Source organism: Diabrotica virgifera, chromosome 6 (genome assembly GCF_917563875.1).
Source record: "Diabrotica virgifera virgifera chromosome 6, PGI_DIABVI_V3a".
Lineage (NCBI taxonomy): Eukaryota > Metazoa > Arthropoda > Insecta > Coleoptera > Chrysomelidae > Diabrotica > Diabrotica virgifera.
In genome coordinates, this window is record NC_065448.1 from 228,753,283 (window position 1) to 228,766,960 (window position 13,678).

A 13,678-nucleotide genomic window follows, 5' to 3' on the forward strand; every position below is an offset into this window, starting at 1 on the left:
TGTAACGATGCAGTTTTGTGATAAGGCAAAGAGCGGAGAAATCATTAGAATATAACAAGCCAGCCTTTTTCTGTTTCATATACCTAGAGAAATCGTTTGATAGAATACAATTGAAAGATGTGATACACTTATTCTATGACAAAAATTTAAAACTTGATATCATAAAACTAATAAAAAACCTACATAGGGTGTCAATTTGAGAAGTTGCCACCCCCTATTATCTGGTCCCTATAGAAAATCTAAAAATATACAAAAACACGTCAAATTGTAGACCAGTTTTCAACTAAATTACATTAACACTTTAGCGGGGGCGCACACAACTCCCAAAATCTTTAATGGAAAGGGGGGATTGAGTGATACCTCATTTTAAAGGTCGTTTAAATGCCTTTTCAAAAATACCACACACATTGTATTTCTTTTCAGTACTTTTGGAAAAATCAAGTAAAACCGCAAATATATTAAGTATTGAGTTCAGGACTAAAAAATTTTTTTTGAGTATTGAGTCCAAGATTTTTTTCAAAAGTACTGAAAAGAAATATAAGGTATGTGGTATTTTTGAAAAGGTAATTGACTTACCTTAAAAATGAGGTATCACTCAATCCCCCTTTTCATTAAAGATTTTGGAGTTGTGTTCGCCCCCGCTAGAGGGTTGATATAATTTAGTTGAAACCTGGTCTACAAAATGCCCCCGTCACAAATAAATTTGTAAATCCACGAGGAAAAATTTCCTTTAGTTGGCTGTATACCATTACAAAAACATAAAATCCTTTATAAAAGGTATATTTGTTAAAATCCCTATACAGGGCTACATCAAAGACAGAACTAGTTTTCGATCGGTTGACCGATCATCATCAGTGCAATCTTAGAATCTACATGCAAGCCACCAAAGTAAAAATAACAGGGTAAAAACCTTTTACAATTGATCCGTCATCGGAACATATGAAAAAATAAATAAAGTAAAATAAATTTGTCGTATTTTTGCACATTTTTAGATTTTCTAAAGGGACCAAATTTTTCAAATTGCTACACTGTATTTAAGAAATAAAATAGAAAAGAAAGTCAACGGAATAATAACAGAACCCATAGAAGCAAACACACGAATCAGGAAAGATAGATGCTTCAGGTCCGTAGTAGGTACTTCTGTTGTGTTTTATGTTTTTCTCAACAAAAGTACCTACTTTAACGTAAAAGAAAATGCTACAAAGTAGATACCATTAAGCAATAGCATCTACTACGTTTTATGCATTCTACCCAATGTTTCTTACCCGAATCCTTCATTAAATTGGCTAACTCCCTATTTTTCTTTGCGTCATCAATAGAAACCAGCTGCATGGATTTTTCTAGACATGTATGAACTGCTTCATAAAAAGACTCCTGAAACACGATAACGCTTTATATGATTTTTTAAACCAAATTATTATTGAAACAAAGTAGAGTCTATTGCAGAGTACAACATAAAGTCCAATAGTGGGAAATAAAACAAAAAAGAACTTATATTCAGAGCAAAATAGCAAAAAAAATGTGCTGGAATATAAAAGGAACATTTTGTAGTAATATGGCCAAAACTATTAGTGCAGTCACTGAAGGTGAATATGAGCTATTACCTCCGATTTCGTTGAACTTCCATCGATTTGAACGAAAATTGGTGAGTGGTTAGGGGATATCTCAAGGAACAAAGGTGACATGGTGCCAACTTGCGCTTTTACCCTGGGGGTGGATGCCACCCCTCCTCGGGGGTGAAAATTATTTTATAAAAAATAACCCCACAATTCGATAGAGCGACAAATTATAAGCAACATTTGTTATATAAAGTTATTAAAATAAATCAAAACTTTTTGAGTTATTAAAGATCAAAAATTTTAATTTTTCGTGAGAAAAATACATGTTTTTAACCGATTTTGCATAAATAACTCAAAAACTATAAGTTTTTACAAAAAAGTTATTATTGTCAAAATTGAGGCTAATAAAAACTCAACTAAATTCCTTACTAGAAAAACCTTTCAATGTTAACTGAAAGTGAGTTATAGGTAATTGAATGTATATTTCTTTCGTCGAGTACCCAAATCTAAGTATTCAAGCTTAAATACCGGGAAAATGATGCATTTTATAACATAAACTTATTAAACATTTGTCAAAGCTCATTGAAATATCTATCAAATAAGTGCTCGAACAAGTTGATAGCATTAAAGTTTATGCACCAAAAATGTTTCAAAATGCATCTTTTAAAAAATTTTCTAAAAAATGTTATTGTTTTTTTGTAAATAACTCCGTTAAATTTTAAAGTAGCAAGTTGATCTAATAACTGGTTAAAATTTTGTTCCAAGAGCTATTAAAAAACGTCAAAATAGTCATTTATACCTCTTACTTTTTTAAAAATAAAAGGTTAAGGGGGTATGTAAACGCCACAGTCCAAATGGTTGGTGATCATAGGAACTAAACGTTTAACAATTCTTTCAGTAGATGGCAGCACGTATATATATATATTCGAACATTTTAATAACGACGAATTTTAATTATATTAACGACGGCGTTGTTGCCACGTACTAAATAGAACTTATGATCGTTACCGATCGATCGGTACTGTTCGCCTTCAATCGTACTTGTATTGTATTTACAGTGATGAGGGTGTTTAATTATTACCTGGAAATGGTAAATTCTTACTATTAATAGATAGCATTGTATAACTAGACAAATTTTTATCTTTTTTTTAAACAATGCTAATAGATACAAAACGTTTCATTTGGAAATATTTTATCACTTATTGTATTTAGATTATATTTGTAATAATGTGATTTGTAATTTTGTGACAGTTATTAATTCTTTACCGGGTCAAAAATTTTTATTTTAAACTGATAAAGAAATTTGCAATTGTTTGAAATACAAGTATGTAGTAAATATATACATTGAATCACACTTTTTGCTCTAAATTTTAAATAATCGCTTGGATTAAGATGAAATTTGGCATACAGATAGGTAACATGTCAAACAAGAAAAGTGATAGTGTGCCGATGTAAGATTTTGCCCTGAGGGTGAGTTTTATTCCATCTCGGGGGTGAACAAATATACGTTCAAAATAAGTCTGAAAATGGATAAACTGACTAATTCTAAGCAACTTTTGTTCTATAGGATTTTTTCACTAAATTAATATTCGAGTTATTTGCGAGTAAAAAACACGTTTTTAGGCGGCTTTTACAAATAACTCAAAAAATAAGTATTTTATCCGAAAAAAACACTCTTAGCAAAAATATGTAGTTTCTAAAAAAGTATAAAAAAATGGTGTATTAGACCTGGATCCCGCGTACCAAAAAAACTTGATTAATAGCAAGTTGAAAATTTCTTAATAGCTTAACGGTGTCTAGTCGGACAAACTTTGATGTACGGGAGGGAACACTGGAACAGGGGAACTTCGTAACAGGGGGTTACGAAAACGTCCCAGGTATTTTGTCGGACAGAACATCCAATTGATTTCAAAAAAATTGGAATAAATCGTTTGTAAAAGGTATAAAATTTATTAAAATCCCTAAAGGGATACATCAGAACAAAACGTTTTCGATTTTATTACAAAATCATCATCAGTGTAAGACAGTCTGGATGCTAGCTGAGCCACCAAAGAAATATAGGGGTAATAACCCTTCAAATATAAAATGTATGCTTTACAGATGCATATTTACTTAAAATGCCTTGTGATGGGCAAAAGGCAACAGGAATAATGCCCTAAGGTAAGGTATTTAAATTCCCAACATGTGGGATGCAAAAAAATTGAGTTTACATTTCGATGACTTTATGGCAACTGCTAATTGATTTGTTACCCTTTCATTAAACTCTCATGCAAACATCAGACTGCTAAACAACCGACTTGATTACTGTCATTTGACATGTTCTTCGTGTTCCACTCATTAAAATACACAGTTGGTGATAAACACCAGTCTGATTTTTACATGAAAGTTTAATGAAATGCTAACAAATCAATTGGAAGTTCTGTCCGACAAAATACATGGAACGTTTTCGTAATCTGACGTTCCAAATTTTTAAGGTGTTCCACAAATAAAATTTCCCCTGTTCCAGTGACTAGACACCGTTAAGCTATTAACAAATTTTCAGCTTGCTATTAATCAACTTTTTTTAGGTACGCGGGATCTAGGTCTATATATTATGAACTCTATGGACCCAGTTGAAACAAAGTTGTAGCTAATAAAAAATAGTTTCATATCCGCCAAATTTCAAAGTGAATATTTCAACGTGAAATAACCAAAAAATGATGCACTTTTTTGGGGAAAACTCATTACATCTTTTTTTAAAGTGTTTAAAAAATATTTATTTTTGTTTTTTTTAGGTTTGTAGCATCAAAATTAAGCAAATGCTCAGAATATAGTTGGTCCCTTTTTTTGGTTAAAAACCCCGGGAAAATCACCCCCAATTATCATCTTAAATCAAATCAATCGTAACCACTTCACAAGTTACTTTCTATCTATCTTTGAGCCTTAGGACCAGTATTTTATGTCCTGGTTAGCTAATCGGGGTTTAATCGGGACAGAAAACTACCTCTTAGGGTCTCTTGCGTTGTCCTCCTCCTCCTAAGTGCCTTCTCTATTGAGGTTGGCGATCAATATGGCAAATTTCTCTCTGTTCTGAGCTTGATAAATTAAGTCATTCCCTGTTGTGTGGGTCCAATCTCTGATGTTTCGGAGCCAAGATTTTTTCTTTCTTCCTATACCCTTTTTACCTTCGATTTTGCCTTCTAATATTACCGGAAGCTACTCAAATTTCCTATGGCGCATTATGTGTCCTAGATATGACGTCTTTCTAATTTTGATTGTATTGATCAGATGAGGACGTGTGTTCATTACTTACAGTACTTCTTCATTTGTAGTTTTGGTGGTCCAGCTTATTCTTAGCATTCGGCGGTAAATCCACATTTCGAATGAATTCAGTTTGTTGACATCATACTGTTTTAATGTCCAGGTCTCACAGCCATATAGTAATAGAGACCACACATAACACTTTAGTGTTCTCAATCTTATTGTCACTGATAGCTTGGGGTTACAGAGCATTTTAAGCATGTTCATGAAGCCAGATCTTGCTATTTCAATGCGTCTTCTAATTTTTTTGAGTGGTCTAGTTGACTGTTTAGCTCTGTGCCCAGGTATATGAAGTTTTGGGAGCTCTGAAGGGTGATACCATTGATTTGTATGTTGAAATGTCAACACGGGAAGTTTTTTTCCTCGGAAAATTTTACATTTTCATCTCATTTCTAATTCTTGTTCTTCATGTGCCTTGTCTGTTGTGGAAGTTGGCTATCATCATAGCAATTTTAATTTTGTTTACAGCGTGTCTATAACTCGATCGATGTTAGTCCAAACCATTGGAGTAAGTTTTGAAGCCATGAGTGTCTTCTTCTTCCGGGTCCACGTTTACTCTCTATTTTACCCTATATTATCAGCTGCAGTATACGATATTTATCATGTCTCATAATATATGACCGAGGTGTTCACGTTTTCGTTTTTTAATTGTGAAAGATATTTCTTTTTGTTTTCCCATTCGGCGCAATACCTATTCGTTGGTGGTGTGAGTCGTCCAGAATATTTTGAGGATACGTCGGTACACCCACATTTCGAATACATCTAGCCTTTTCGATAATGTTTCCGTTATTGTCCAGCTCTGCTCCATACAACAAGACTGGAAATACATAGCATTTTAGCAGCCATATTTTTAGTGGGACAGATATGTCGCAATGATTGAATATATTTCTCATGTTGTAGCTCTGGTTATACTCTGAATATATTTCGGTTTTTTGATCCCATTTCGAGTTGACGACTGTTCCAAGGTATACACATAATTCTACGTGTTGAATTGGTTTTTTATTTTCAATTGTCTGGCAGGTTTTTGAGTTTTGCTCACTAGTGTCTATTTTTGTTTTATTTATGTTGAAGGTTAAATTCTCTTTTTTCACTCGCTCTTTGTAGGTACCCTGTCCATAAGATGCTGAAGTTCATCAATACTGCTAGCAACCACAACTCTATCGTCTGCATATCGGTTTATCTAATTATAACTCCAGTAAATTTCAGTATTTTTTTTCACTTACGGAAATTTTTGACATAAATTAATCAATGATTATACAATATTGTTTTGTCTACAATTTTTTTATTAAAATAATGCCTCAACAAATACTAATGGCCATTGGCATGTGTAATGTGGCATGTGTAATGTGTGTAAAAATGTCGATGTCATCGTCTTTACAAAAAGCTAATTGTATCCGAACAATGCATTATTATAAAAATTAAATTTGCCAGAAAGTGAATAAAACTTAAATTGTTTTTAGATACGCCCCACATAACATGCTAGAGCTTAGGTTATCTATGTATTATGTCAAAATAGTATAATCCCCCAGTAAACACTTTAAGACATTTTGAGCCTCGTTTAACTTTCAACCATTTGTATAACGTCACGGTTTCAAGTATAAAATATGTATATTTGTATTGTTAAGACATTGAGACGTTATACAATCATGATTGAAAGTCAAACAAGGCCCAAAATGTGTACTGAGAGGGGGTGGGGCCACTTTTCTAAACAAAACCGCGTGATTCATCGTATTTCCGTGGTTACAAAACTCGTTTTCAATTGTTTGCAGATTTTCTTAAAATCCTGCAAACGCGCATCTGTCGCCATTTAATACATCACTGCTGCCATCTACTAAATGACACGTGAACTCATCTTCTCATCTATTAAGTGACAGCGGAACTAATTTATCACTAGAAAATTGCCAACTTAATGCTGTAATATGAACAAAATCGCCAGATTGCAGCTTTTAACAATAATTTTTACCTTTAGGTACAGTTATTTTAAAAATTATGGCAGTACGGACAATGAAATTTTGTTTAAAATAAAGCTTTTTGCGTAGTTAATCGTTTCTGATAGTTATTTTCTACCGAAGTTCAAAAATTATTATGCAAAACGAATTTTTACAACAAGTTACTAAGTAAGTTATGACATGGACTCCTTTAAGTACAGTTATAAAAAATATACTACTTTCTTTGGAAATTTTAACTAGATACTATTAAAATAGAAAGTCTACAGTTCACGTACATACCCCTAAGTTGAAGATTGGTTTTGAAATAGCGACGATAACTGTACCTAAAAACTATATAAATTTTAACATTGTGTCATACCACCTTAAATGGCCCCGGTTACATGGTTCTCGCAGCAAAATTTAAGCTTTAAACGTTTCTATCTCGGTTATTTTTTACTCCATGAAAATAGTAAAATGGATAAAGTATTTGCTACAGAAAAAACTAAAATTTAGTTATTTATAATTTTTTACGTATATTGAGTATTTTTGGAGTTATTATCAAAATAAAATGAAAAGTACGATAATTCTAAAAATTCTGATTTTTTTAAATTATACCTTTTTTTCAAAAATATGCATTCTAAACCGGTCAAATTTGTTGAAATAATTAACTATGATAACATAAAGACATTCTTGTGAGGATTACTACAAATTTTAATTTTTGCGGAAATGACGTATGTTTACTTTTTAACTTTTTCCTAAAAAATCGAAAGGGTTCTTTTATTTTCATCATAACTTGCTTAATTTTGATGCTATTAACTTCTACTGAAGCTCATTTGGTAGGTATTCCGAAGTACTTTGACAAATTCTTAACAAGTATATTCTATAAAATGCATAGTTTTCCCGTTATGTAAGCTTGAATACTTAGATTTGAGTACTCGTCGAAAAAAATATACATTCAATTACCCATAACTCACTTTAAAATAACATTAGTTTAGTTCTTTAAGTAGTCAGTGTATTCAATTTTTTATTATCTTTAATTTTGGAAATAATAGCTTTTTTAAAAAAGCTTATGGTTTTTGAGTAATACGTGAAAAACAGCTTTGAAACATGCATTTTTTTAAGAAAAAATAAAATTTTTGATATTTAATAACTCAAAAACTATTGATTTATATTAATAACTTTATATAACAAATTTTGCTTAGAAGTTTCCCCTCTATCGATTTATGGTATTATTTTTAATAAAAAAATTTCACCCCAGAGAAGGGGGGGCAACCACCCCCAGGGTAAAAGAGCAAGTTAACATCATGTCACCTTTGTTCCTTGAAGTATCTTCTAACTACTTACCAATTTTCATGAAAATCGATGAAGGTTCAACGAAATCGGAGGTGAAAACCTTCAGTGACCCCACTATATGGCAGATATAGTCGTCGCGAAAATCGGTTTGAGAATTTACCCCGAATATAACAAAATTCAATTTGGCAATATTGTGTGAATGTTGATATTAACATATCCCTTCCAAGATAAACAGAACTGTAATTTAGTGCAGACAAATTAATATGTTTTATCTTTTTGCCAATAAAAATAATATGTTTCAACCAAATAATGTTTCAAATAAGTACAATGTGCAAAATAATTTTGAATTCGGTTCTGCTAATGAGCTTGCTTTTTTTTGTCATTAAAGTAGAAAAAACGTTAAATTTATCCTTTTTAATCATTATTGTCCAGTTATCGCCGAATTATTTTCACTACAATAATATCCGTCAACTAATTCACAATGATTAATACGATGTTAAAACATCTTATCGTTAGTGGCTTCTGGAATGTCTTAATCTGGAAAGAAATATCGAATTTCATTGATAAAATACGCATTCCCACCGATTTCCACTTAGATTCTACCTCTATTTAATTATTAAAAAAAAAAACTACAAAAAGAAGTTTGAGAATAAGAAGACTTACTAGTAGCCATAAAGATTTAAAGAAAAATAAAGGGTAATAAATATAAACCAACCAAAAGATTTTAAGATTCACGAGGAAAAAGTTTTCCTGTAGTTGGCTGTACACCATTATATTACAAAAACGAATAGAATCCTTTATAAAAGGTATATTTGTTAAAATCCCTAAAAAGGGCTACATCACAGAACTAGTTTTCGAGATTTTAAAATTAGATTTATCTGAAATTAAAATAATAAAATGCTAGTTCTACTTGAAAAGATCTCAAAAAGAGTTGGAAAAAGTACTTTAACAGTTTACTAAATGAAGAATTTGACGGAAAACCAGTTGGAAATTGGAAATTGTTCTCGTATTTCAAAAACTAAAAAAGATGAAATGGTTAATATTGTAATAATTTTCCATAACAAATAGTAGGTATATTTCATAACAATGTAACAAAAAGATGATTTCAGAAATTTCTAGTTCGTTTATAATATGAAAGTTATATTTACCCCTGTTTTGCTAAAATAATAATTTTGAGTAACTGGAGGCTCAGTTGTTTCAACATAGTCAGTTCCGTATTCTCTTGAGCAATAACCTAAAACATAGAATTAGAGTCTAATCAATCATATGTATTTTATTAAATATATTAGTGTGGAGTGTATTCTGTGTAACACTAAAATCATTTTTGACAAAATCCACAAGGAAAAAGAATCTGGTATTTATCACAAAAAAATTAAAATCCTTCATAAAAGTAATATTTATTGATACCATTTCCAAAGTTATAAATGAGGCACTCAGAGCAACAGTGACTTAACCCACACCTCACAATTTGACCAAAACGCTTTCATTACATTAAAGTTATCCCTTATTTAAGTATTTTCAGATGCACAGTGGCTCAAACAATGGTTACTTGTCACACTTTTTCAATTTTGAACTGACAGAAGTAACCTATAACATTACCAATTAATTCCGACGCCAAAATGACCGACCTCCACTTGATGCCTGAAGCCCAAATAGCCCCGCCGAAACGGAGACACCCAAATGTCCTAGATCCCTGAAGTACATGTCAAGCGAGACACAGACAGTCTAAGAAGGTTACAAGAGAGTACGAAATCAAAAGAGATGCACTTTTAAGAATAATTAAGACCAGGACTGGGAATGGTTCTTCAAAGAACTGAAGCATCATTTTTATGGTTTACAAAAATATAAAAAACCAATACAGAAGTAAAAACTTCGAGATGTATTCTGGTATAAAATCGTTTATTTAAAACTATAAAATGTCATGGATTGCAAAACGTTTTCGTTCTATACAGAACATCTTCAGTGCCTAGAATGAAGTATTTCCACGTTTTTTTTTTTGTTTTTTATGGCATTGACTTGGGTGTCATTTAGCCAGTCACAACTTTTTTTTTTGTTTTCTGTTCATACATAAGGAAGGCAATGAGGTCCTTAGAGTTCCATAGCAAACTCTTCTACAGCTCTCTACTCAGTTCAAAAGCTGGCCGCTATGGACTGTCCAAGTTGCTCACCACATTTTCCATTATGTATCTTCTTCTTCTTCTTCTTCTTCTTTTTTCATATGTACATAATATACCAAATTATCAGGATTAACAAGTTTAGAGATTAATTTTAGTTTCACAGATAAATTTCATTAAACAATCATATATATTCTTGCTGTTCAGAGACAATAGATAGGATACATTGAAAGGTGGAAAAACATTACATTTTATTAAATCTTGGATTAAATTATATTTCCACATTACTTTAAAGCAAAAGGTTAAAATTATGACTGTTAAAATGAAAAATGTGGGAATACTTACATCCTGCCGAGTAGTTTGAAACTAGCACACTGTAAATAGTGTTAACCTCATTGTATATGGTTTACATAATATAATATATTAAAATTTTATGACTACAAGTCGATGTTGATAGATAAAGTGGAACACATGCTAAAAGGGTGCCATGGTTCCCTGTTCGAAGATGCTAGGTACTTGCCAATTCAATGGGCACAGACCAATTGAGAAATTAGGAAGTGGATATACAATTTGACAAGAGTGACATGACATGAAAAGATAAAGCCAATTTTTGGTTAAAGTTTCATTTGATTTTGGATTTTTTTAAAAAATGCAAAGGTTTGTCTGCAAAAATAATTTAAATTATTTGAATAATAAAATCTACTGTAAAGTTTAAATTAGCAACTCTCTATTCCGGAATAACTTATAGGTAGATTCCTTAAATTTAATGCAGATATATTTCATGGTTTAAGTTGTGACGTCATCGAATGTGAAATGACGAGATGAAAGTTGAGTTTTGTTGAAACACGTCATTTCACATTCGATGACGTCACAACTTAAACCATGAAATATATCTGCATTAAATTTAATGAATCTACCTATAGGTTATTCTGGAATAGAGAGTTGCTAATTTAAACTTTACAGTAGATTTTATTATTCAAATAATTGAAATTATTTTTGCAGACAAACCTTTGCATTTTTTTAAAAAATCCAAAATCAAATGAAACTTTAACCAAAAATTGGCTTTATCTTGTCATGTCATGTCACTCTTGTCAAATTGTATATCCACTTCCTAATTTCTCAGTTGGTCTGTGCCCATTGAATTGGCAAGTACCTAGCATCTTCGAGCAGGGAACCATGGCACCCTTTTAGCATGTGTTCCACTTTATCTATCAACATCGACTTGTAGTCATAAAATTTTAATATATTATATTATGTAAACCATATACAATGAGGTTAACACTATTTACAGTGTGCTAGTTTCAAACTACTCGGCAGGATGTAAGTACTCCCACATTTTTCATTTTAACAGTCACAATTTTAACCTTTTGCTTTAAACTAACGTGGAAATACTTCATTTTAGGCACTGAAGATGTTCTGTATAGAACGAAAACCTTCTGCAATCCATGACATTTTATAGTTTTAAATAAACGATTTTATACCAGAATACATCTCGAAGTTTTTACTTCTGTATTGGTTTTTTAAACTATGGTATACAGCCAACTATTGGGATTTTCCCATTGATTTTTTACAAAAATATAAATTATGCTTATATGCTTTATAAGGGGTAAATGAGTGACGGTGAAAATATTAATAGAACCGAAACACATCGAAAAGTTTGCATGTATTGATTATCGAAAGAAATTATATACAGAGGAACAACAAACAGAGGAACAACAGTCGCCTTAATACTTTAACTTGATAACTCGAAATTAGTAGTTCTGAAGTAACCGAGTTTAAAGATTTTAAAGATATTTGTGCTGCTACCATGATGTTGGTAAATACCGAATTCACTTTGCAGCTCTAAAATATTGTTCCTTAACTTCTTGGCTACTAGTGTCTTTGAGAATACGATGCAAATTTGTTTTCCAATATGGAAAATAACATGAAAAATAAAGTTATCAACTTCTAGCACTACCATAATGTTAACATTTGGTAATGTCGCATGTCGTGTCAAGTTGCATCTAGGTGAACTTTTTAACAAAACTAATATTAGCATTATTTTGGTGATAATTATTAGCCCTCTGCCATGGGGGTTGCCAGATCTGCTAACAGTTCTCGAATTTTTGCATTAACATAATCCTAATCAACATATACAGAGCAATTATGTGGTAAGCTCAATGGTTTCAGAAAAACAAGTGCTACAACTACATAACTAGAGTTATCTAGTCGTAGCATTCAGTGTATATCGTATTCACGATTATTTTGATTAAACAATAACTTGATAACTTATCTTGTTAAGTTATAGTACTGAATATTAGGGAAATTTGAGTCTTATCAACTTTTATCAATCATAAATAAATACTTAACCCGTTTGAAGCGAGTTATCAAGCTTTTACACAATATTGAGGCAAATAAAATACATCTTGTAAACTAGTTATATTAAAAACGTTAATTTTGGAGTTATCAATTTATAGTATTAAGGCGACGGTATTGGAATTGGAACCATAACCACCAAAAATTACCACAAACAACGAAGTTAACAAAAGCCAAGCATGAAGTACAAAAACTCTTGAAAAACTAAAAAATTTCAAGTAACATGGGAGGTAAAAATTTTTTCAGCATCAGTTGACCGTTTAAGTAAAAGCTTTCATTCTGAATCAAAAAATATTCGCAAATTCATGAAATACACTTTCATTTCTTCTTTTCCGTCATGAGGACATTGACGACCATCTTGGCACATTTAACTTTGTATGCAGCTGTTTTGAAGAGTTCTGTTGTTGTGTTTCCACTCCACTAGTTTAAATTTTTAAACCAGGGCATGCGTCGTCTGCCTTTCTCTCTTTCCTTCGAGTTTTCCTTGATGTATAACTAATCGTATCTACTCATATAGTCGGCCTCATAAATACGAAAAGTCCCAAAATAAGCAAAAATGAGATTTTCGCGCCATCTGATTAATATTTATGGTACGCATGCATAGCAAGACAAAAAAGTTAAAAAAGGCAATATATGTCGCTAGAACCACAAAAAAGAATTCTACCCAACTCCACGGCGTTGGGTAAATCACATGAAACTTGCCAAAAACCATCACCATCATTGTCATTGAGGTTAGATGTACGTTTGCTGCGCTGTTGTGTTATATCTTCATGAAAAATATTATAATCTAACATATCTTCATGGAAATAGTGTAAACTTATTGAAGGTAAGTTCAATTTGATCATATTATTATTAGACCGGGCAGTATCGTCGCCCGCGCTAGTGAAATTATTCCGATTCGATTTTTTTGAACAAACTTACTCAAAAGGGAGTCCTTATAACATATCCACAGGGTGCCGGGCGGTGCCGTGATCGAAAACTTGTTTAAACAAATTCACAAAAATAATTTTATTATTTCGCACAATATTTTTTTACATAATTTGTGTCATTCTGAACAAAAAAGATCTCTTTTCATTTTTCTGTAAAATTAATTCTTGTCGAGTTATATGCGATTAAAAATATGAAAAAT

General features: G+C 31.6%; 1 protein-coding gene across 1 annotated transcript in view; it reads right to left on the reverse strand.

The window, feature by feature from the left end:
• LOC126886770 (macrophage mannose receptor 1-like) overlaps positions 1–13,678 on the reverse strand; it is a 65,622-nt gene that overhangs the window by 48,922 nt on the left and 3,022 nt on the right. Inside the window, exons 2-3 of the mRNA XM_050653794.1 lie at positions 9,229–9,314; positions 1,266–1,374 (exon numbers count right to left, since the gene is read on the reverse strand). Of these exons, the coding sequence (XP_050509751.1) occupies positions 1,266–1,374; positions 9,229–9,314 (195 nt within the window). The remainder of the gene's footprint in view (positions 1–1,265; positions 1,375–9,228; positions 9,315–13,678) is intronic.